This window comes from Mytilus californianus, unplaced genomic scaffold (assembly GCF_021869535.1).
Source record: "Mytilus californianus isolate M0D057914Y unplaced genomic scaffold, xbMytCali1.0.p SCAF_2, whole genome shotgun sequence".
NCBI lineage: Eukaryota > Metazoa > Mollusca > Bivalvia > Mytilida > Mytilidae > Mytilus > Mytilus californianus.
Genome location: NW_026262668.1, coordinates 77,678,838 through 77,703,433, shown reverse-complemented (window position 1 = coordinate 77,703,433; position 24,596 = coordinate 77,678,838). Strand labels below are relative to the sequence as shown.

General features: G+C 33.4%; 2 protein-coding genes across 2 annotated transcripts; both read right to left on the bottom strand.

Moving 5' to 3' along the window:
• Nucleotides 1–5,403: 5,403 nt before the first annotated feature.
• Nucleotides 5,404–12,919, bottom strand: LOC127728244 (uncharacterized). Its single transcript, XM_052235515.1, has 2 exons — nucleotides 12,586–12,919; nucleotides 5,404–7,028 (listed from the first exon to the last, which is right to left on the bottom strand). Exon 2 carries the CDS (start codon nucleotides 7,004–7,006, stop codon nucleotides 5,642–5,644), a length of 1,365 nt encoding a protein of 454 aa, XP_052091475.1. The 5' UTR covers nucleotides 7,007–7,028; nucleotides 12,586–12,919; the 3' UTR covers nucleotides 5,404–5,641.
• Nucleotides 12,920–16,130: 3,211 nt separating this feature from the next.
• On the bottom strand, nucleotides 16,131–21,990 carry LOC127728245 (uncharacterized). The gene is made up of 2 exons (XM_052235516.1): nucleotides 21,976–21,990; nucleotides 16,131–18,439 (listed from the first exon to the last, which is right to left on the bottom strand). Exon 2 carries the CDS (start codon nucleotides 18,437–18,439, stop codon nucleotides 17,117–17,119), a length of 1,323 nt encoding a protein of 440 aa, XP_052091476.1. The 5' UTR covers nucleotides 21,976–21,990; the 3' UTR covers nucleotides 16,131–17,116.
• Between the last annotated feature and the right edge of the window lie 2,606 nt (nucleotides 21,991–24,596).

Here is a 24,596-nt window from a genome sequence, read left to right as displayed (position 1 = left end):
AGAGTTGGACCTTCTCTCTGCGGAAGCACGGATATTCTTTTGAAAGAAATGTTTTAATAAAACATTTTAAAACATGATAGAAACAAGAATGTGTCCATAGTACACGGATGCCCCACTCGCACTATCATTTTCCATGTTCAATGAATTGTGAAATTGGGGTCAAAACTCTAATTTGGCATTAAAAATTAGAAAGATCATATCATAGGGAACATGTGAACTAAGTTTCAAGTTGATTAGACTTCAACTTCATCAAAAACTACCTTGACCAAAAACTTTAACCTGGAGCGGGACAGACGGACGAACGGACGGACGCATAGACCGAAAAACATAATGCCCCTAGGTGGGACATAATAAAATAACCAATACATAGGTTTGAAAGACCTCTTAAATTTAGACTTTCTGAAAGCGTCCAACAGTAATGAATTTGTGCATCCAGTCGTCTGTCTGCATGTCTGTCCGTCCGTCTAATGAAAAACATTGTGTCAAATCGAAAAACAAACGAAGCCCCTCATGGGGAGGTCCCAGTAATCGCATAATCACCAAATGTTTGCCAATATAATAAGATAATCATAAAATATTTGCTTTGGTAATCATAAATCAATTTTGTTTAGTAATCAAATAATCATAAACTAAAAGCGTGGTAATCATCATATAACAATTTAAATGTAAAATATTTAATCACAAAAAAGCTTCAAAATCTGGGTCATCCCTGGCATAACTTGCTCGTTCACTTCTTCCATGATTTTTATTTAGTTAGCTCTTCCTCTTCCTCGTCCATCTCCTTGGGTCAAACAGTATCACCTGCATCTTCCATATTTGGTTCGGTAATTTCTCATGTGAAGGACATATATCTCACGTTTTTTAAACCTGCATGGACGAATGAATGTTCTGCAAACGTTGGTATACTGTCGCCAGTCGGATAAAATCCGATGCCATTATTGGTCAGAGAACAGGTTTTTTGTGGGAAAAATTTGGTTGATTATATAGGGAATCACTGAAGCATGACTGGAGCGGGCCCCCCCTTAGGTCAGTCAGCGCCCCCCCCCCCCCCCTCTTATGAAAAGTTCTGGATCCGCCACTGTGGCCTGCCGACTATCGGCGGGTGCCCTATTATAGTAATCACTCTGTCCGTCTATCCATCCGTCCGTCTACACTTTCTATGTCGTAGGATAACACAAGTTTGGTCCGACAGTTTTTAAAACAATTTTAACACAACATTTAGTACCATAAGGGGTAGCTCCCTTTCAATCTTTTTTACTTTTCATTTTCGAGATATTAGACTTAGGCCAGCAGGGCCCTTTAGTCATGGAGGAGTGACTCGGGTCAGTATTCATAATATTGACTTTTTCCATAATTCCCTGAAATTTTTGGTCTCCATTTTTCCCTATTCCCATATTTTTTTTTTCGGACATTCCAATTTACAAAGTTTTGCATGTTCCCTCACACCTTGCGTTTTTCCCATTTTTGATTTCCAAATTCTTAAAAATGAAGCCTTTTAGTACTCATTCTATTAACTGTGTCCATATTTTCATGGCGTTGGATGAACCGCAAAAAATCATGCTTGTCAAAGAGTACATATAGAAAACTGAGGATAAATAAAATTATCTTAAAAGTATCGAAAAGTGCAAATTTAAAAATCTCGCTTCAACGAGTCAAGGCGTCTTATGCCGCTAGGACTACAGATTCATAAGTGATTAGGACATTAAAACACATTGCAATGAATGCCACACAACTAATTGTAAGTTATCACAACTATTTATGCATGCATGCATCTTGGAAGACAATATCACGATGGAAGTTGTCAGTACAAAAAATGTCTGAATCTTATATCATTTAATTAATAACCTAAGATATTTACTTAACTTTTATAATCTTATTTTTCTCACCTTTCCACATGTATTACCAATTCATGTGAGAAAACCATTCTCAAACATGCTTTAAGATGTACTGAAAGGGTATTCATGAAAGGTAATGGTATATATACATAATACCTGCGTTTTGAATAGCAAGAACTGTTAAAATTAAAGTGTCCGCAATTTGACGACAAGGTGTCCGTATTTTAACTCCCCCTGTCTGCATTTACACGACTCAGCATTTCCGCGGGTTTTAAGAGTCTCCAATCTACCAATCAATAGAGGAGACCTGGAAACGCGGGAATTAGTCCATTTGATACCCCTCTATCTCTTCTGTCAAATGCAACCACCAGTATGTCCGCAATTGGCCTCGACGGTATCCGAACTTCCGGATTTGAAAAAGTGTCCGCAATTAGGCGAATTTCCCCTAATAGTACCCCAATAAACACTGTTAATTATCATCTCCCCTTCACACATACCTACAGCGAGGAGACGCTGTATGTGGGCATAATAGTACCCCAATAAACACTGTTAATTATTACCCCCCCCTTTTCACACATACCTACATTGAGAAGACGCTGTATGAGGGTAAAATAGTACCCCAATAAACACTGTTAATTATTACCCCCCCTTTCACACATACCTACATTGAAGAGACGTTGTATGAGAGTATAATAGTACCCCAATAAACACTGTTTATCATACCCCTCCCCCTCCCCACACACATTTTATATCGTGGATTTCAACTTAATGTTGTTGGTAACATTTTATTTTGTGCAGATACCAAATGAAAACCAGTTACGATTTTGGAATGCTTTAGTAATCAAAAACCTATCCAAGACTTATATTTTCATCTGCTCTACCATTTTGAATGATTTCTAATCACAGACATTCAAAAACTTGACAGCATTGTTGCAGTTGATCATATTTTGTGCAAACTAAGGCCTAGAAGAGCACTAGATACATGTGTACTCAACAACGGGTATGTCATATATTGTATGGACAAGACGGCTATTTTTACGAAGAACCAGCTTGATTTGCCATTCCGTTTGAATATAGACTGTTTGTTTGCAGATATGACAGCTACCACGAAAAACGTGAATTATATAACAATGGAATCACTGACATCAGGTGGTTCAGACCAAGTAATCAGTGTATAAATCGAATCAGGTTTTCAACTGTGACAACTCATTTTTCATGAGCAATCACGAAGAAACAAATACCCGTTCAAATGACGCATCCTTTTTCTTGTGAGTTATGATCTCTATTACGATATAAAAGATTAAAAGTTAATTCAACTAAAGTAAATTCAAATGTGGTTGTGAAAAAGCAGAATGGTTAGTGAGGTATGTGATATTTTATGTATAGCCATTTTTGCTGATTCTTTCAAATTGTGATTTTACTTGCGTGAAATTTGATTTACTCATTTGCTTACTTATTGTTTGTTTTAATTTAGTCTGAAGTGTTTATATTTATACATCTTATGCTTTCTATTAGTTATTCCGAACACCATTTAACAGGTATCCAATCCTCGTAAACTTCACTGGGTACGAAAAAGAGTTGAGTGGAAGTATTATGATATGGACCATAGCTGGGTGTTATTCTTGTACATGACACTCCATGCACTTTGAAACCCCCATTACATGATTAAAATGATACATTTCCCCTATAAATCTTCAGTTAAAAAAAAATATGCTATTGTGATAAAATGAGGTTTCCGCCTTCTAACGCAACAATAGTCTTTGTTAGTATTGTCTGTTCTAGTTAGGTGCTTTTGGTTTTTAATAAATCATACATTTTTTACAGTTTTCGCTTTCTTAATTTTATTCTTCGGACGAATCTGGTGATGGTTGTTCCAGAAACAAACGTTTTGCGCATGAAAATATTTCCATTCGTGTTTCTTGGTAAATGCAGTAAAAGAGTAATTACATTGTGGGTGCTACAATACAACTAAACTCATCGAACTTACCTTACTCTTCCAATTACGGTCGAACCCCGTTTCTGGTTCAGGTGTTTCTTATCCAAACTTTTATATATAGTGCTAAAACTATTAGCATCAAAGTGCTAAAAACTATTAGCATTGTAAATATTCAATAATTTTTTGATGCTTAACGTTTTGAAAGCAATCATCAATAAGCAATAATTAATATGTTGTTGCAAGAATACACTGGTAAATCACGCATTTTCACGAATATGGAAAGAAAATCCTAGATAACAACAATAATCAAATTCCCAAGTTAAACTTGCTGCTTTCTTTTATTTATTTGATCATTTGCATTTCATTTTAACATTTTTGTCGAGCCTGCGACGAAAGCGAGACATAGCGATCTTAGATTCCGTCGTCGGCGTCGGCGGCAGCAACATTTAGGTTCAGTCTGTGGTTAAAGTTTTTTTAGACATCAATAACTTTGTCAAACCTTCATGGAATTTTTGATCAGGAACTTGTTTATGACCAAAATACAGTATCCAGAGCAAAATTTTTAAAATATTTATTTTCATTTTTCCGTATTCTACTGATAAATGGACTTACCCTTTTTACAGTTAACATTCATATTCAGTCTGAGGTTAAAGGAAGTTTTTCAGTCATCAATAACTTTGTCAAACCTTCATGGAATTTAATGAAATTTGGCAAGAAGCTTGTTTATGACCAAAATACAGTATCGAGAGCAAAATTTTGAAAATATTTATTTTCATTTTCCGTATTTCACTGATGACTTTTTTTTTTACATATAACAAGTAGATGTATTCTGGGGTTAAAGTTTGTTACACATCAAATACCTCGTCAAACCTTCATAGAATTTTATGAAACTGTTTTATGATTAAGAGATAATGTCTGAAGCAAACTTTTGAAAATATATTTTCATTTTCAGTATTTTTCTGATACATTTAACATTTACAGACAGTCATGGATTAAATTTTGTTGACATGATAAGTTTGTTAACCTTCATGGATTGTTATGAAACTTGGACAGAAGCTAATGTTCAAGACCAAGAAATAGCATCTAAAGAGAAAGTTTGATTTTTTTTTTTAATTCTGTATTTTACTGATAAACGGACTTACTTTTTAAGTCAACATTACTTTTTTACACTGACAGCTGCAATCGTAGGCGAGACACAGGGTTCCGCGGAAACCTTTAGGAATTTTTGTTTATTTTGATTACAACTATCAATATCTATTCGTACGAATACATAATCTGAAACAGTAACTTAAGATTAACTGCTGTTGTAAGTGATTGCATTATATGCTTTAATTACGTCGTGAATGCTTTCATTTGCATTAGCAAGTAATTTAATCTCAACTCAACTGTGAGGAAGTTTTTTTGTAAACCAGAAGTTTATTTTGGACAAGAAGGATGTGTTGTTCACTAGAAACAAGTAGCTTTATCTAAGGCAACGACAATGGTTGCTTATTGTAAAGTTTTGCGTTTTTGTGTTGTTTGGTTGTTGTATCTTTGGTGTATACCCGATCCTTTTATTTATAGATATTTTTAATTTCGTTTTCAGTTTTTAAAGAACTATAAGTATTGCAATATCTAACAAATGTGTATGGTTTTTATTCTTTACATATATTCATACATTTCTAGTAGTAAACGCTCAATACTTCAAAATATGTCTCCTGGGGGGCACAGACGAAAACATTTTTATAAATCAAATTGTTGTAAGATCATGAAAAATGTTCTTACTTAAACAAGCCAAATTATGAAATATTTAATCCTCCTTTTGGAATATTAAATAAAAAAGTGTCTATAATTGTGATATTAATCAGTTATTTTGAAATACGAGTACTGCTCAACTATAATTGCTGCTGTTGAAGAAATTGTGATATTTGGTAATTTTGAAAGTTTTTAAAGTACCGAACTGTGAGTCACTGCACCAAAGTACACCATTCTTATCGAGCGCTATGTTTGGTTTGTATCGCCCAAATTTGTCTTCACAATTCGTAAAACCTATACAACGCAAATGTCCGAATTCGTCTATCACATGAAGACACCCTTCTGGAGTAGAAACAATGAACTGTCCAGTATCGGTACTGCAAATGCCAGTAGGTCGAAAATTAATTTGATGTTCTATTTCAAGAAATGGAACTGACATTGTAACCATACTAATATTAGCTTTATGTATTATACAATTTCCATCTGAAACTTTTAAAATTGTAATAGAATGAGTTTCCAGGTCTAAAACAGCAATTGTTCCCGCTTTCTTATTATAAGCAATTTTGTGTGGAAATTCGAGCGTATTGCATTCTCTTGAAATTTCATTCAATTTTAAAAGCAGTTCTCCATGCATGGAATAAACATGCACGTGTCCTCTCCTGGAAATGTTTCTTTTGTAAATCGGATTCCATATATCTGGACCGCATGCCAATATTTTCCCGTTTGATAATTCAACCAAATCAATTGGACAGAAATCAATGCATGTCAAGAAATGTGACCAACCACCGAAGGCATACTTTAAAATCAGTTTCTCATCGGGAAATACCGCTAATAAACTCTCATCACAAATTTCAATAATAGCATAGCATTTATGTTTATCTGGTATTCTAATTCCATCTATCATATATCCATTGTGGTCATATTTCATAATTAATGGTGCATCATACGACAAAACATACATGCCCCCGTTCTTTGAAGGAGATAGACAAGAAATAACGTGGTGATCTTCATTATCAACAGGTATCTCAACAACGAATTGTGTATGAAGTTTGCAATTTATATTCGTTTGAATATTATGTTGTTTGTTTGCGAATTGAATTTGTAATGGCATTCTGGATTGATGTCTGTCTTCCTCTTCTTCATCCGATGACTCATCAGTAGAACGGTCGAAATGCCTATGTGTTTTGAAACACTTTTTACATAAGAGTAGTCCACAGATACCACAACATATGTAAATGACTTCAGACATTTGGCAATTCTTGCAATATTTTTCTGGTTTACAAATTGACACAAAATAATTTGTTAAAAACTGACTTAATCCTCCTTTTGGAATATTAAATTTAGTTCGACATAACGGACAAGACAGTTTTTGATTCCTAGATAATACTTCATCTCCATAATCTTTCAAGCATTTAAAACAAAATGTATGTCTGCAATCCAATATTTTTGGAAATGTGAGACAGTCATAACATATTGGACACGTGGCAGCAGTTTCTTCCATATTTTAGAAGTAAGTGTTCTTTCTAAAAGTAGACACAATTTTTATGATTATACATTTTCCTTATTTTATTAGACATCAAAAAGTGATGAATAAAAGTTCTCATTGTTTTGAGAGAGAGAGAGAGAAAAAAACAAAGATTTTTAGTTTTTGACTTTCTATGTTTTATCCAAATTATACAGAGTTGCCATTACTAGATTAGGTAAATTCGTATTTATCGAATCGCTGCAATTCATTCATTATTTCATAATTACATATTTACTAAATACTATTTAATTTATTTATTACTGTAATAGAACTGAGTATATATTTTGGGAAATTGATTGATTGATTGATTGATTAGTTGATTGATTGATTGATTGACTAGCATTGAATCGGTGCGAAACGACAATATCAGGACGAGAGCCAATTACTAAAATTTAAGAAAATGTGGGGTTTTTTTTCAAAAAAATTAGACAACAATGTTGTTTAAGACAATATTACTAATATGAATAACTTGAGCATCATGAGATACATGTTAAACGTCAATGGAAATGCGACCCAACGGTACAAAAACGCCATCTATAGGTTAACATACGGTCTTAAATATTAAAAAAAAGTGTCTTTAGAGTAACCCGCTTTTTTTAGTTTCAATATAATCAATAGATGATGATTAGCATACAACCAATTAATTTAAAAAAATATTCAAACATAGAGAACATCCAGCCATTTAAACTTTAAAGGGATAGATTCCTCGTCATTCTTTAGTGTAGATAAAAGAGAGAAAAAAAAGGCTAAACTGGCAATTTTGCTTGTCAACAACAAATATTATACATTAAAAGAACCCTTTTGGAAATCAGCGGAAACGCGTTTATGGGTAATGCTTGAAAAGAAATCAATACCACCCAAGATTCTTATCAAGAAAGACATAGAAGACAATTATATAATTTAATTAAAAATAAATTTAATAGTTATGATGAAAAAAGTAAAGTTTTTTTTATACAAAAACATAAAACTTGGTCAAGATAAGGAATTTTACTTATGGTACCACGATTTTATTATAAGAAAGTGTTTCACCAAACGCCGTATAAGTGACCACACTCTTGAAATGGGTAGGTATTTGAAAATCCCTCGAGAAGATAGACTTTGCAAACTATGCAATGTTCTTGAAAACGAGGAACATTTCCTCTTGGAGTGTAGTATAAATAATAAATTGAAATTGGATCTATTTCAAAAATTAAAATGATAAGACGAATTCATGTCACTACCAAAAGACCAAAAAAATATTTAATTATTAAACCATATATCAATAGAACATGTGAAACTAATCGGCTATTTTTTGGAACAGGCATTAGAACTGAGGACAGCAGCAGCTTAATTTTTCTTGTTTTTTATATGTATATATTTCTTGACTGCATTGATTATTCATGTTCGATTTATATTTCATTGATATGTTATATAAATATATATATATTTTCGACTCTTCAAAATTCAAGAGTCAATCCTAAATTGAGGTAAATTAACTGGCCTTCCAAATACCGTTTCGATTCCTAACATCACTGAAGAGACATTAATTGTCGAAATCCGGATATGGTGTACAAATCCTTTTTGCATCTCATATTTGCGGTATACCATCTTTTCCGCAAGTTTATTGTTTTCTATTTGGTATTAAATTTATAATTAAGATCCATTTTGTTACATCTGGTGATCCGTTTATTTGTCAATCGCCATGGCAGTCAGCAGGGTTTAAGAACATCCGTTGTTCGACCTGCTAGTCAAATGCGTTTTGTTAAAATATACTTTTTCACTTTTTTGGTCTTTTGGAAAATGTTGTTTGTGCTGTATTTAGACCCCTCTACCAAGAAATTTGTTTTGCATGCACACGTATAAAAATTGCGGTTTTTATCCAACGCAATCATAGGTTTGAACGTTGTTTTCAATTTAGACTTGTTTATAATTACTCTGAATATCAACAATGTTAAATCTGCAAATTTGCGGAAGCAAATTTTTGTTCTTCCTTCGCCGGGATTCGAACTCATGCTATTGAGATATCGAGACAACACCGCCTGCACTGTGTCCAGCGCTCTAGACCACTTGGCCACCTAGACTGAACTAAAAATTCAGCTTTCGGTGGCCTAGTGTTACCATTCCTCGTCAGTAGAATCTAGAGTTGTAACACAGTACATGAAATATTAGGCATGCAGATGGAATTGATTGCAGATTAGCTAAGTTATCTGTACTAAAGGATCGTATGATGCAGTCACAGAAGTACGTCTAAACAAGTGACAACTGTAGGACAGATCCATCCATTGGATCACCAGTGAAGGTGATAGATACACGACTGAAAACACATATTATATTCATAATTATTCTAAATATCAGCACAACAATGTTAAATCTGCAAATTTGCGGAAGCAAATTTTTGTTCTTCCCTCGCCGGGATTCGAACTCCTGCTACTAGTATTGGGATATCGAGACAACACCGCCTGCACTATGTCCAGCTCTCTAGACCACTCGGCCACCTAGACTGAACGGAAAATTCAGCTTTCGGTGGCCTAGTGTTACCTTTCCTCGTCAGTAGAATCTAGAGTTTTAACACAATACATGATATATAAGGCATGTATATATTTATATACCGAGAGAGAGAGAGAGAGAGAGAGAGAGAGAATATTATATGGCTTTTTCAATGTCACATCCGTATCAACCCGAGACACCAATACAATTCCAATAGCTCTGCTCGAGGGATTATATTGGTTGACGGTTGATACGGTGTGTGCTATTGAAAAGGCCATATCCTATAAACTTTATTATATACCTCAAGAAGATGGGTTTTTTTTTCACTTGATGTGACGTAATACAGATTAAGGGTTTGATAAAGCCTTTGCAAACGTGACTGATATCGATGACGTGATGTCATACAACTTAGGGTGTGATAAAGCTTTTGCAACCGTGACTGATATCGATATTATCACAGATGGCTGATACAGCACGATTGTCATTGATCGTATTACACATACAATTTATTTGTATGTACTACTAAGTATATAATAAATATATGGGTTTAAGAACATCCGTTGTTCGACCTGTTAGTCAAATGCGTTTTGTTTAAATATACTTTTTTCACTTTTTTGGTCTTTTGGAAAATGTTGTTTGTGCTGTATTTGGATCCCTCTACCAAGAAATTTGTTTTGCATGCACACGTATAAAAATTGCGGTTTTTATCCAACGCAATCATAGGTTTGAACGTTGTTTTCAATTTAGACTTATTTATAAATATATAATATATATAGCTTCTAACTTTGGTATTGAAATGCAATAACTTCACATTCAATGGTGAACACTTTCTCCAAGTTAATGGAACAGCAATGGGAACAAAGATGGCCCGTCTTATGCCAATATTTTTATGGGGAAATTAGAACAGCAAATTCTCAATTCTTTTCCTTATCAACCTCTCTCTTGGTTCCGATTTATCGACGATATTGACATGAAGTGGGATAATACTGAACAAGAACTCAATGTGTTCATTCAACATGCTAACGATGTTCATCCCACAATAAAATTCACTTATGAAATCTCTGACTCTTAGATCACATTTCTTGACACTACTACGCAAGTGAAGGATGGAATCATATTTGCAGATCTGTATTGCAAGCCCACAGACAAACATCAATATCTTTCTCCTTTGAGTTGTCATCCTAAACATTGCACCAAGAGCATTCCCTACAGCCAGGCCATACGAATAAAATGGATTTGCTCCACCAATGATACTGCAAAAAGGTGACTACAAGAACTTCGCGGTCACCTAAAAAATCGGGGCTACAAAAGAAAAGACATTGATAAAGGTTTCTCTCGTGCTAACAACATCAGCCAAGATGAACTTTTACAATATAAAGACAAAAAGGTCAACAAAAGAGTGCCGTTTGTGCTGACTTACCATCCAAATTTGACAAGTTATCACACCTAGTCCGCGAAAATTGGAAAGAAATCGAAAAACATCCTAAACTATCTTTCCCGAGCCACCTGTCCTGGCTTTCCGTAGGCACAAAAGCCTTAAAGACTTGCTGGTGAGAGCTGATTTATCCTCTAAATCAGGCTCTTCGTCTGTGGGCTCTTGCAAGGGATGCGGAAACAAACGATGTCTGACTTGCAAACAAAATCAAAACAAATACCCAGACTTTTAAAAGTCACTCCACTGGTACAGAATACACCATATTTTGCAATGTTAATTGCAAGACTACAAATGCTGTGTATCTTCTACAGTGTAAATGTGGTAAACAGTATGTTGGCGAGTCAGAACAGCCATTTCACAAACGAATGAACGGCCATCGTAGCGACTATGAATGCAAGCCAGACCTTCCTCTCAGTCGACATTTGAGATCCCCTGGCCACACTAAGGCAGATCTCAATCGACTGACCATTACAATCATCGACCACAACACTGTTTGGTCAAGGGAGGACAGACTCACTCGGGAAAGATTTTGGATAAAAAAACTAGAAACTTTGGCACCAAATGTGATCAATGAAAAGGTGTAGTTCTAATTCGCCCAGTGCTTTTCATTTGGGTTATATTACATATTACTACGCAGTCTCTGTTGCTATTCCTTTACCTTTGTCAACTCTAAAATCCAGAATTATACCAGTTTAAATCGCAGGGTACTAGTCATTTGGGAGGCATAAGTACGCAGCCATGTTCAATTACTTAACCTTTGTCAAAATTATTATTATTTTTTTTTTATCATTATGAAACTGCTATTTATTTGGGATATTTAAATACGCAGCCTCTGTTGTAATTACTTTACCGTCGTCAAATTTGAAATATTATACCAGCTCAAATCGGTCAGTGCTGTTCATTGGGAATGTATTTGTACGCAGTCTTTGTTGTAATATCTTAACTGTCGTCACCTTTGAAATTTTAGAAATGTACCAGTTCATATCGCACATTACTATTTTTATTAGAAGCAGATCTATGCAGTTTGTTGTAAATACCTATATAACCTACGTCATTTTTTAAATTCTAGAATTGTACAAGCGTTGTTGTGTTCGGTTTTAATTGTATAAATTTCAAGATTGTTAACAGTTAAGAGTAGATTGACATGATTCATTTTACATGATAATCATATTGATGAAGGATATCTGTTATCCGAAATATTTATAGATACTTACATTTATTGTTTCCTTTTTTTAATATTGGTGTTGTTTTGTACACTTTTTAGGCGTTTATATAATTTATTTATTGTGGTCTAAATACAGCACAAACAACATTTTCCAAAGACCAAAAAAGTGAAAAAGTATATTTTAACAAAACGCATTTGACTAGCAGGTCGAACAACGGATGTTCTTAAACACTGCTGACTGTCGTGGCGATGGCCAAATAAACGAATCACCAGATGTAACAAAATGGATCTTAACTATCAATTTAATACCAAGCAGAATATATATATATATGTATGTATGTATGTTTTTGTCACAAACATTTTAACTTGTTTATATGACAATAAAAATATTATTATAAGTGCATTTGAAAGGCTTGTTCGCATAAATTTAGCTGATATTTTTATGTTTCAAATTTTTAACAAAACTTGTAAATATTTGATATCATTTACCTTTCCATTTGAAGTGCTTCTCTAAAATGTCCTCCCATTAAAAATGTGAATCAATATCCGTTGAAATATACAACCAATTGTACATTTGATTCATTGTCAATTACAATTGCACAAACTTAAAGTAATATTTCCTTTTTGTGGGCTGAGTTTTATCTCGACAAAAAATTTACGAAATCTGAACCTAAACAGAAATTGCATGAGTAATAGAAATACATATTTTCCAGTTTCTAAATTTAGCTTCTACGATTTTCTTGGATATACACTTATATCTGAATTAACGTAAATGTGTTAAATATAGAAATTACAATTAAACTGTAATAGCCGTAAAGATCAGTTTTACGTACAACAAGGAAATTTGACAACATTAAAAATAGAGATTAACAAATGCACCAAACTTAAATGATAACTTAAAAACCAATGTCTTTATAATCTAGCTAATATTAGTTTAAACATTTCTTTAAACGTTTATCATTTGAAAAAAAATAGCTGACTGATTGTAATATTTCTGAATTGGGACAACACTAAAAGAGGTGGTTTGAACTTGCATCTTACGTTCTCATTCATTGAAAAATCAAACGAACATAAACAACCAAGATATAACACTTAATAGTTTTTGTTAAGTTCTGGTATCTGCCAACGAAAAAGTTTGAATAGCGGCTACTTAAAGCTCAAGCGTCAAATCAGCTTTGAACTTTATGCTTCGTATACAGGCAAACACAATGTATTGCTATTAATATTAAGCAAATTATTATTATTCTCGTTTGTCGCGGTGTGAAGATATATGCTATTGTCGAAATCCAAATATATTTGTAAAAATAAGATTAATAATTTTCCAAATCTACTCTTTTGTACCACAATAGACACCGCATTGTCCCCATAGACTTGTGTTAATGGAGAGGTCACCTTATCTATTCGAACAGGAAAATCTCTTTGTTTGTAAAAGAAAGATTAAAAAACCTTTGTGATTAAAGTACAAAGTACAAAAAGAGTAAAATAACAAAAAATACCGAACTCCAAGGAAAATACAAAACGAAAAGTCCTTTATCAAATGGCAAAAAAACTGAAACACATCAAACGAATGGAAAACAACAAAAGGAAACACCATTTAACAAGACTAAATAAGGCGTCTTCATATGCAAAAAAAAAAAAACACTGAAGATAACGATTTGAAACAAGAACTTAAGTCATTCTTAAATGAAGTATACTGAAATTTTTAAGATCAGTGGACGAATTGGTGTCATCCATCGGCATTCAATAAAAATGTTTTTCCTGAAAATTTCCAGAACATTGCCAGGAAGAGAAATATGAAACAATAGGAATTAATGAATGATAACGCGATGACAATGTTTAACACAACTAAATACTTCCAAAACTGTTGTTTTACTTCCTTTTAGCGATTTGAAACCTTCCTTCTAGTAGATAATAGTCTCTCTATCAGAATAAATAGATAATAGTCTCTCTATCAGAATAAAATGGGAACGCAAATATTTTGGTATTCACAAGTTTCAGACATATAGCCTATCATAGGTGTTTCTCGTTTTATTATATAGATTAGACCGTTGGTTTTCCTGTTTGAAATGTTTTACACTAGTCATTTTGGGGCCCTTCATAGCTTGCTGTTCGGTGTGAGCCAAGGCTCCGTGTTGAAGGCCGTGCTTTGACCTATAATTGTTAACTTTTATACATTGTGACTTGGATGGAGAGTTATCTCATTGGCACTCATAGCACATCTTCTTATTTATATACATTATAAGGTTTTATTTGTTGTTTTGTTTTGTTTTGTTTTGTTTTATTTTGTTTTGATGGGTTTTTTTAGTGTGTGTGGGAGGGGGGGGGGGGGGGCTGGTATTCACCGGTAAATGACTGGATCGTTCGAGTTTCCAGAGTATAGAATTTTACACAACCTCGTATGTGGAGAGTGCAGTATAAGGCAATCCTTTTGTTTTAAGAAGTGAAAGACTTAGAAATGGCAACTAATGTTTAAATCCGACAATTTTCTACTTTAAAAGTCAAAGTTGCCCGCTCTTTTTCTTCTTCTGAAATTCCTTTTTTACTTGAAGTCGGTCATTTGGTCCGAGGTGACATGAATGAAACATTTGTTAAGTTTTACTGAACGATTAAAGTGTTTAATTAAAACATCAGAGTTTTATTTTGCCTCTTATATGAAATAAATTCATAATTTTACTTAACAAGGTATATAGGTGTAATAAACAACAGTTCAAAATACTTAAACATACATGTTCTATTCTGAATTCATTGGAGAGCAAAACAACTTTTTCTTATTTTGAACCCTATAATTTTGTGCTTTTTTACTTCAAAACAATTAAAATTTTAAATATTTTGCAAAATGTTCCCTGTTATTAGAACTGTTCATGAGATGATTAAAGCTGTACATTTTCCCCTTGACAACATTTGTGTTCGTTTCGATAATTAAGCCAACTTGCTCCTGTGCTGTTATGACTAGTGTTTAACAATCGTTGTCATATTTTTTGGGCGTATTGATGACTGGTATTATCTGCTTAAGGTATGGGGTGGTCTAAATTAAAAACGATAGAAGTTTTAAATACTTTGGCAAAATAAAGTTATACATCATGAGTCACGAATTTGTTCAAGCTGTGCAAAATTGTCAGATTTTTATAATGATTATATATGTAAAAACAACTTTTGTGTGAATAGATAGAAAACTAAACGATAGAATTTTAAAATAAAATACATGTATGAGAAAATAACTGTTATAATGTGCTTTCATAAAATTAAAATATAGATTGAGGTCACTGTACTCGTTTTCTCGTGACAAAAGAAAATGATAAATTTAATGTACATTCCTATGGTGGCCGGATGCGGCCATTTCGCGTTTTCGCGTTTTCTCCTTTCACTTTCACGCGAAATCGAGAAATCGAGAAATCGAGAAATCGGGAAATCGGGAAATCGAGAAAGCGAGAAAGCGAAATCGAGAAATCGAGAAATCGAGAATTCGGGAAATCGAGAAATCGGGAAATCGAGAAATCGAGAAATCAAGAAAGCGAAAACGAGGAAACGCGAAGGAGAAAACGCGAAAACGGGAAAAAGATTTCTCTATTTCGCGTTTTCGCTTTCTCGATTTCTCGATTTCCCGATTTCGCTTTCTCGATTTCCCGATTTCCCAATTTCTCGCTTTCTCGATTTCGCTTTCTCGATTTCGCTTTCTCGATTTCCCGATTTCCCGATATCTCGATTTCTCGATTTCTCGATTTCGCGTTTGCAAAGTGAAAGGAGAAAACGCGAAAACGCAAAAAGGCGAAATGGCCGCATCCGGTCACCATACATTCCTTTATAAAAAATTAAATCATTTGAGATATATCCACTCATATATGATTAAATACAAATTCAATTCATTCAATATTGTTATTTACGTCTCACCTTATACATAAAATTACACAATACAATTGTAAAAGATACATTTTTCATACATAGGCCAATCTGTACAGATTTATGAGAGATGATAACAACTAAAACTACATGTATATACATTTAAAAAATATTAAATATTAAGTTCAAAAATTGGGTCAAACAAAAACAGTCTTTATTTGCTTAAAATAGTCGTTACAATAAGATAAATCAAATTGTTTATGAAAAGTCTTACAAGGGAATTGCATATTAATATTTGTATAGCAGTTATATATATTATAGCAGATCATCTTAATAACACTACAGTCAAATTTTCATCCATTTGTATATCATTCTATTCTACTATTCTAATGATAGTGCAGTGCAAGTGCATGGTGGACACTCTTCTGTAATAATTCTTTTTTCTAATAGATTAGATTTGAGTACTCATTCATATTTTCCCGCTTTTGTTGCAAAACGTTCTCGAGATATTCTTCCGCATGCGTTAACACAAATTTTCGGTATTCATGATTTGTTATTGATATATATATATATATTTCTCACGACAAAACATTTCATATCATTTATCTTTGTTCTTTAAAATTATTTTCATGAATATTTATTGATGAAATTAATATATAACAAGCGATAAGGAATGTTATTTTGCACTCGATAATATCCGCGTAATTATACGAAATACGTTCGGTTATCAGTCAAAAACGCAAGTCACGTGGGTAGAAATGTCTGTAGCAACATAACACCGGAATGACTCAAGGTCATCCGCTGTAATTACTAATCAAGGACATCACTTCATAATTTGTTTTAAATAACGAAGGGGACAATTAAACCAGCATTCTGATTTTCAGTTCATAAAGGTGCATTTTAAAGATGTAGTTGTATTCTTCTAGCTGGAGTAGTTTTCCGACTGAATATTATTCCTCTCATTATTTGAAAAAAAACATTATTTCACAAATCGCGCCATCCGCTTTGTTAATGCCTATTTCAAAAGTATTGACTCAACGTATAACAAAATCATCTGCAACATAACTACTTACCATACGAAAAAAACATTATTAACAAATGTGATACATATATCAGATTGTAAAATAAGGAAGATAGTTTTAATTCTAAAACATATGATTTCCGATTTGCGACCACCAGGATTTCAGTTATCTAAATTATTCGCAAATTTTTCCAACTTAAACGTTTTGATGGTGCCATAAAGCGAGTCACTGCTCCATACGATCCCATTATCATCAAACGCTATATCCGGCACCACTTTTCCAAAGCAATCCTCGCAATCTGTCGTACCTAATGCAACTAATTCCCCAAATTTGTTGATAATATGAAGCTGACCTTCAGGCGAGCAAACAATGAAATTGCCATCAGAAGTAGTACAGATCCCTGAAGCATGAAAACATATCTGGCGTTCTATTTGAATTGAAGATGTTGACATTTTCGTAGTTGTTTGGTTACCACCCTTATATATTACATAGTGTCCATCATTTTCATGTAAAATTACAACGGTATGGTTTTCATGATCTGCAATCGCAATTACTCCATGCTCCTTATCATATGCAATTTTATGTGGAAAATCGAACACCCCATACTGTCTGTCAACTGTTCGTAGGGGTTCCCCGAAACTAGAATATAGTTGTAAACATCCATGTCCAAATCCTGAAAATGACATATCCACCTTCTTACCACATGTAAGTATGTTTCCGTTTGTTAACTGAACTATGTCAACGGGAAAATAATCTGGACACGTGGCAAACAAAGACCATAAACCAAATTTGTAGGAAAGTATAGTTCTTTTAAAGGGAAAAGTTCCTATTAAATCACCTCCATTTGTTTCGTATATTCCCACGCACTGATATGGTGTATGAATTTTATCTATTGTTTTTCCGTATTGATTCATAAGTAATATAAATGGGATACCAGAAGGTACTACTAAAATACCACCAGTACTAGAAGCGAGTCGTATTGAATATATAATATGACAGTCGTTTTCCTGTGGTGACTCAACAACAAAATGTGTTTCCAGCTTATAATAACCAATTGTTTTTATATTCCCTAAGCGTTGTAAAAATGATGAGCTAAAATCTATGTTTGGGTCAAGTATTTCACTTCCATTGTCGTGATGCTCCTTCTTGGGTGGAGAATGGGAATGTTTTTCAGAACAAACCGCACACAAAGGCAAACCACATACTTTGCAATTTCCAGAAACTTTCAGATGCTTTTGACAATTCAAGCAATATTTGACTGCTTCGGAACTACTCACAAAATAGTTTGTAACTAAATGGCTAAGTCCGTCATTTGGTATTTTGCAATCTGTGCGACAAAGCGGACAAGACAGTTTGTGCTGTTTTGGTGCAATCTCATCTGAATAACACTTTAAACATCTCAAGCAAAACGTGTGTCTACAGTCCAAAATCTTAGGTGATGTAAATCTCTCAAGACATATTGGGCAGTTGTCACTTTCTTCCATCTATAATTTCAAAAACATTAAACAGGATTAAAATGTAAATGCAAATTTTGATGGTGTTTTGAGGGTGCTGTCCAGTGGCGGATCCAGAAATTTTCATAAGTGGGGGCCCACTGACTGCCTAAGAGGGGGCCCGCTCCGGTCATGCTTCAGTGATTCTCTATATAATCAACCAAATTTTTCCCAGAAAAGGGGGGCCCGGGCCCTGCTTTCATTTTTGCAAATTTTGTATGTCGATTTTCAAATTTTGTAAATTTTATTCTGACTGCATTACATTCAATGTATCAAGTAAATCAACATGAAAGTCTCAATAACAAAAATCTAAGCATTGGCATTTCTAGGTTGTATTAAAATATGCAACTGAAAATTTATCAATTTATGTAAATCAATTGTATCTGATTTTATGCCCTTTATGGGCCCTGTGATTTGGGAAATAAAAATATTCTATTCTATTCTATTCTATTCTATCAATGTGTTAATTACAATGCATGAAAAACTTACTCACAAACTTGGCAAACAAAGTTTCCATACTTTTTAGCATGCAATTTGAGAAGAGCTACAAATGTTTAAAATTTCTAAAAAAAAATATACATACATAGTAAGTGTAACTTTGAAAATACTTATAATGAAAGTGTCATCAAAATCAATTTACACAGTAAATATTGGATGTCAGAGTACGATTCAAGTATATTTCTATTAAGCGCAACTTTATTGAATTGTACACATGTTAAATCATTAACCCTTAATACTTTTTTACGAATTCTAGATGGTCAACATTAATACAATATGTTTTCATAAGTACACAACGTCTTCTTGTAAAAACAGACAATTCAGATAATAGATCAAGTCCGTGTTAGTTCAGGCATGGTTGCACGGAGTGTCTAATGTTTCGGCTAGCCGGAAGAATAGTTAAAAATCTCTATTTTTCAGGCCATCCGTTTGCGGACGAGCAAATGTTCAATATCAACATGTAGCACATGTAGCACGGAAAAGTGTCTCGGATGAGGTGTACGATTGCAAACGCGCGTATGCAATGAACATTTTGAGAATTGGAGATCGTGATTTATGTTTAAAGATGTACTAAAGAAAATAAGAGAGAATGTGATTGCTTTAAAAACAAATTTCTGTAGGACAGACACCAGAACAATAGCGCGTGCACGTAAACTGAGAGGAATAAAGCGTGATATCAAACTGAAATTGCTGATATACCTCATTACTTTTACCTGTATCAATGGAGGCAAAACGCATAACAACAATTCACAGGAAAACGACTAAATAAAATGTACTTGGATGCATTATTTCTAAGTTCTACTACAACGGAGATCTATGAACATGCACTGATATGCCTTGAGTGGGAATGGCATACCAGGGTTGGGGTAAACCCCCTTTAATATTCTGTTTTACTTATTTTCTTAATAATACTTTGGGGGAAGTTTACATGTGCCTACCCTTTTCTCATATTTTCTATGTGTTAAAAATCACCGAACATTTTGAATAAAAAATCGTGCAAAATCATTTGACGACTTCATTGGAAACAAACTTCAAGGAAACGATAAATTCATGATCTTCTTTAGGAATCGTAGATTGAAGCCAGAAATCAGTGGCCCGAAATTCATAGGTAGAATATAAAAATAGGAGAGGCATTTTTGTCCCCCCCTCCCCCATTCCCTCAGAATAAAAAAAAAATCTGAATATGCTGTATACTATGAAGTAAATTTATTTGCATTTTGACTTGTTTTAGTGAATGAATGGAAACTTTTTTGTACAATTTTTTGCCAAGACTATTAGTGACTTTAATTCAAAAGTGTATTTGATGCATATCAAACGATTTTGATATTCTTTTTTTTCAATCTCATTTTACAAGCTGTTTATATTTACGGGGAATCGGCGTGTTCTCTAGAACAGCCAGTAGAAAAATAAATCAAAGTTGGTACTTGAGGGGTTTATTCCCATAATAATTCTGTTTTTATTTTATTTTTTCATTATTACTATTTTCCAGAACGTTTTATCTTGCGTTTATAATCAGTAACGTCCACTCGGAGAACGTGCAAAAAATGAATAGTTCCAATTCTCAGTGTTTGCATGAGAGGAAATCTTTTGCTACTACATTCTCCATTGGATGCTATAATAACCACTTACATGTAACCAAAAACATATTCATTATTCATTGTTATGTATGGCCGGAATTTTAGCACAATAGTAGAGAAAAGCTGTTCTTCAGAATAGCCGGAAGAATAGACATTTTTGCTATTTTTTCGGCTAGCCGGAAGAATAGCCACTGCCATGATTGTATCACAGTCCTACCTAGTGTGCTTGATAATCATTGTGGGACTTTCTAAATCAAAGATGACGCCGCCAATGAACATAATTTTGCTAAGGTAATCTATGTTTTCAATAATTCTTAGTTGCTCAATATTAAGGTGACTTATCATACATACTATAGTGACAACGTTGTTTTCCCCACTTTACTATTGCCCGATAGAAAACATTTTGTAGATTAAACACAACTACATGCCTGTCCCAAGTCAGGAGCCTGTAGTTCAGTGTTTGTCGATGGTTCGTGTTTGTCATATTTGGTTTTCGTAAATTGTTTTGTTATAAGTTAGGCCGTCAATTTTCACAATTGTATCATATTTCTCAATTCGGGGCCTTTTATTTTTTAGATCCTTTTTTGGTTTATGCTCTGCAACGTTTTCGGTCCTTGACTTTCAAATATTCGGATTTGGGCGTTCCTGATGAAGGTAAATCCAGAAAAGCGCCTCGGACGCATCAAATTTATAACGTGTTGTTTTCATTTTTTATAGCCGACTATATGGTATGGGTTTTTCTCATTGTTGAAGACCGTACGGTTGCCTATAATTGCTTACATCCACTTTATTTGGACTTTGGTGGATAGTTGTCTTATTGGCAATCATACCACATTTCCTTATTTTTATTCAACCAACAAGATTGGTTCCCTAGATGAGTAAAAATCTCTGATTTGGGGGATATTTTTCAATGTTATTTTTTATTTGACTTTTTTTTATACTCGAAACAAGAGATGTATCAATAACAACACTCGGCACTCGGAAGGGACGTAAACTATTGTCCCGTATTGTACCAAGTCAGGAATATGACAGTTGTTATCCATTAGTTTGATGTGTTTGAGCTTTTGATTTTGCCATTTGATTAGGGACTTTCCTTTTTGAATTTTCCTCGGAGTTCAGTATTTTTGTGATTTTACTTTGTATTAAGAGAGCGATTAGTCAAAGGAGTAAAAAATAAACACAATCGTAATTCGTCAAATGTAGGCTAAAATGAGGCCGAAGCTTAATTGTCCTTAATTGACATACCCTGTCTAACTTTTCAAACATATATTTCATAAAACATCAGCAATCAACCGATTTGCATACAGACGACAGAATAACTCAGTATAAGGCAACGATATTGTTTATATATAATTAAAATTTTGAATGTTTAAGATGAAAGTTTTATATTAATATTCGTGTACAAAAGTGATATATGAATGACAAAATATGTTAGAATAAGTCAATACTTACCGGTAAGAAGTTGTCTTTCTCTGCAAGGAAGAAAAATAAAAGAATTATGGAAAAAAATTCAAGATCGAAAGAAAGAGGGCAAAAAATAAACAAAAGAATTTTCCTCATTCATGTTCTATATATCATATAACAGAAATTGAACGGTGTATGAGGAAATGATTTATCTGAGAAGTATTAAAATTTGACAGCATTCATTTAAAAAATCTGAACTTGGTGCTACGGCCGCTGCAAGGTTTGGTGTTCCAGATAGACTTTTTAAATGTCATGGACGTTGGAAGTCGGACACTTCAAAGAATGGCTATGTGAAAGACGATTTATCAGAACGTATGATCGTTTCTCAGAATTTGGGAATTTAATGAATTTCTTTTTTGTTTTATTTACATTTTGGACTTTACAATTTTCCATATATTATTATATAGTAACAAATAGCTTCCCGTTCTATGGGTTCAGCATCGGCGTTGTCGTGCGACTATCCACTTTACAAAGTCTTTGGTATTTATTATAGCCTTTTATGGCGTGCATATTCAGAGTGTTTATATAATACTTGGATATTTGGTACAAGTATTGGTTATACTTGGATATTTGGTACAAGTATTGGTTATACTTGGATAATTGGTACAAGTATTGGTTTAATGTCTACATTGATGGGTGGTTTATACCAGGAGAATTGTAATTTCATTCGTTTAAACGGGCAGTGCATTAGAATGAAATTAATTTCTCCTGTGTGTTTCCATCATATGTAGCATAGAGGGCGTTAGGTTTTCCCGCTTCAAAATTATTTTCGCGGTATATTATTGCCTTTGTAATCATTCAGCACGACACCGTCAATCTGAGCAGTCGAATTTTCTTGGTAAATTTTACTTCTGGTTAAAGTTTATTCAGCTTTATATTATATTGAAGATTTTTTTGTTTGATACTGATGTTTGAATTATATATTATATGTGTAGATATATGTATGAATTATGTTGTTTATTATACTTATTAAATATAGAGCATCGGCGTTGTCGTGCGACTATCCACTTTACAAAGTCTTTGGTATTTATTATAGCCTTTTATGGCGTGCATATTCAGAGTGTTTATATAATACTTGGATATTTGGTACAAGTATTGGTTATACTTGGATATTTGGTACAAGTATTGGTTATACTTGGATAATTGGTACAAGTATTGGTTTAATGTCTACATTGATGGGTGGTTTATACCAGGAGAAAGAATCAAATTGGTATAACAGGTTTCAGCCATGATATTTTTACATATTCGATACTTTGATTAAGTATGCGTTACTTGTTCAATAGACAGTAAAGAAAGGCAACATTGAATCCATGATCTGCGTAACAAACAAGTAAACAATGTCTTGTTCATTGTACACACTTAGATAGATATGCTGCAACATCTATTTTGAACTTTTGTATGTTTTATGTATTTTGTTCAACGTCCTCAAGAGTGAATAGGGTATTTTAAAAATAAGTAAGGTCCATGATTTTCATTGAATGATTAAACAATCAATATTCAATCAATCCTCCGCGTAAGTCAGTTATTCTCAATTTTGACATGTATTAATTAATCCAGACTACGATGAGGATTTCAGTTGAGCAAAGCATGCATTCGAATATTTGAAAACAAAAACCATGACAATGATTAAAAGGAAATATCAGCGTTTACGTCAATGAGACAGCAACTGAATAACGTACATCTAGATGTTGTAAGGTCTTTCACAATAGATAGACTTTTATTTAATGTAAACTCTGAGTCGCCTCAGGTCTAAAAATTAATAAAGTGCACCGAAGACTTTTTCTAAGATCTGACAAATCAACACCGAATTCCCCAAAAGACAAATCAATTACGATACTTATATCAAAAGACATGCAACCACTGACGAGGTTCCTGACTTGGGATCTGAACGTAAAGATGTTGATGGCTTTGAGTAGATTTTGAGATCCAATTTTCATTTTTCTTATCTCGATCAATTTAACCACAAAGGGTATTAAAAACAACATAAAAAAATCAGAATAGTAAAATCACTGAACTATTTAAAAATAGTATAATACTGTTAGATAACAAAATAACTAAAACAAAAAATAAAATAATACCGTATCGAAGACTGTTCGCAATTATAAAGCAAGATCAAGCAGTATTAACAAAACTACCGAACTCCAAGGTAAATGTAATCAAAGTACTGTAGTACTGAACATCGGATGACCGCAAGTTCTGGTGGATGGTCACAAGCACTTGTCTCAGAAAAAAAACCATCTCTATACCTGAAAGTTAGGTTAAGGTAGATAGATATATTTTTTCTGAAACAAGTTCGTGTGTGAATGATGAATAAATGACAGGGAATTCAACCTCACCGTAATAACTATTATATTGTAGTGATATGATTATTTGTTATCAGTATACTCTGGTTTGTTGTTATATATCATATTTATATTTTTATAATAGTTATATAAAATTTTCATCCATTTGTGTATCATTCTATTCTACTCTTCTAATGATAGTGCAGTGCAAGTGCATGTTGGACACTCTTCTGCAATGATTCGTTTTTTCTAATAGATTGGATTTGAGTAGGCATTCATATTTTCCCGCGTTTGTTACAAAACGTTCTTGAGATATTCTTCCAAAAA

Bases quoted from the DNA above. Each gene is read 5' to 3' on its own strand.
- LOC127728244 (XM_052235515.1), bottom strand. From the start codon at position 7,006: ATGGAAGAAACTGCTGCCACGTGTCCAATATGTTATGACTGTCTCACA.
- LOC127728245 (XM_052235516.1), bottom strand. From the start codon at position 18,439: ATGGAAGAAAGTGACAACTGCCCAATATGTCTTGAGAGATTTACATCA.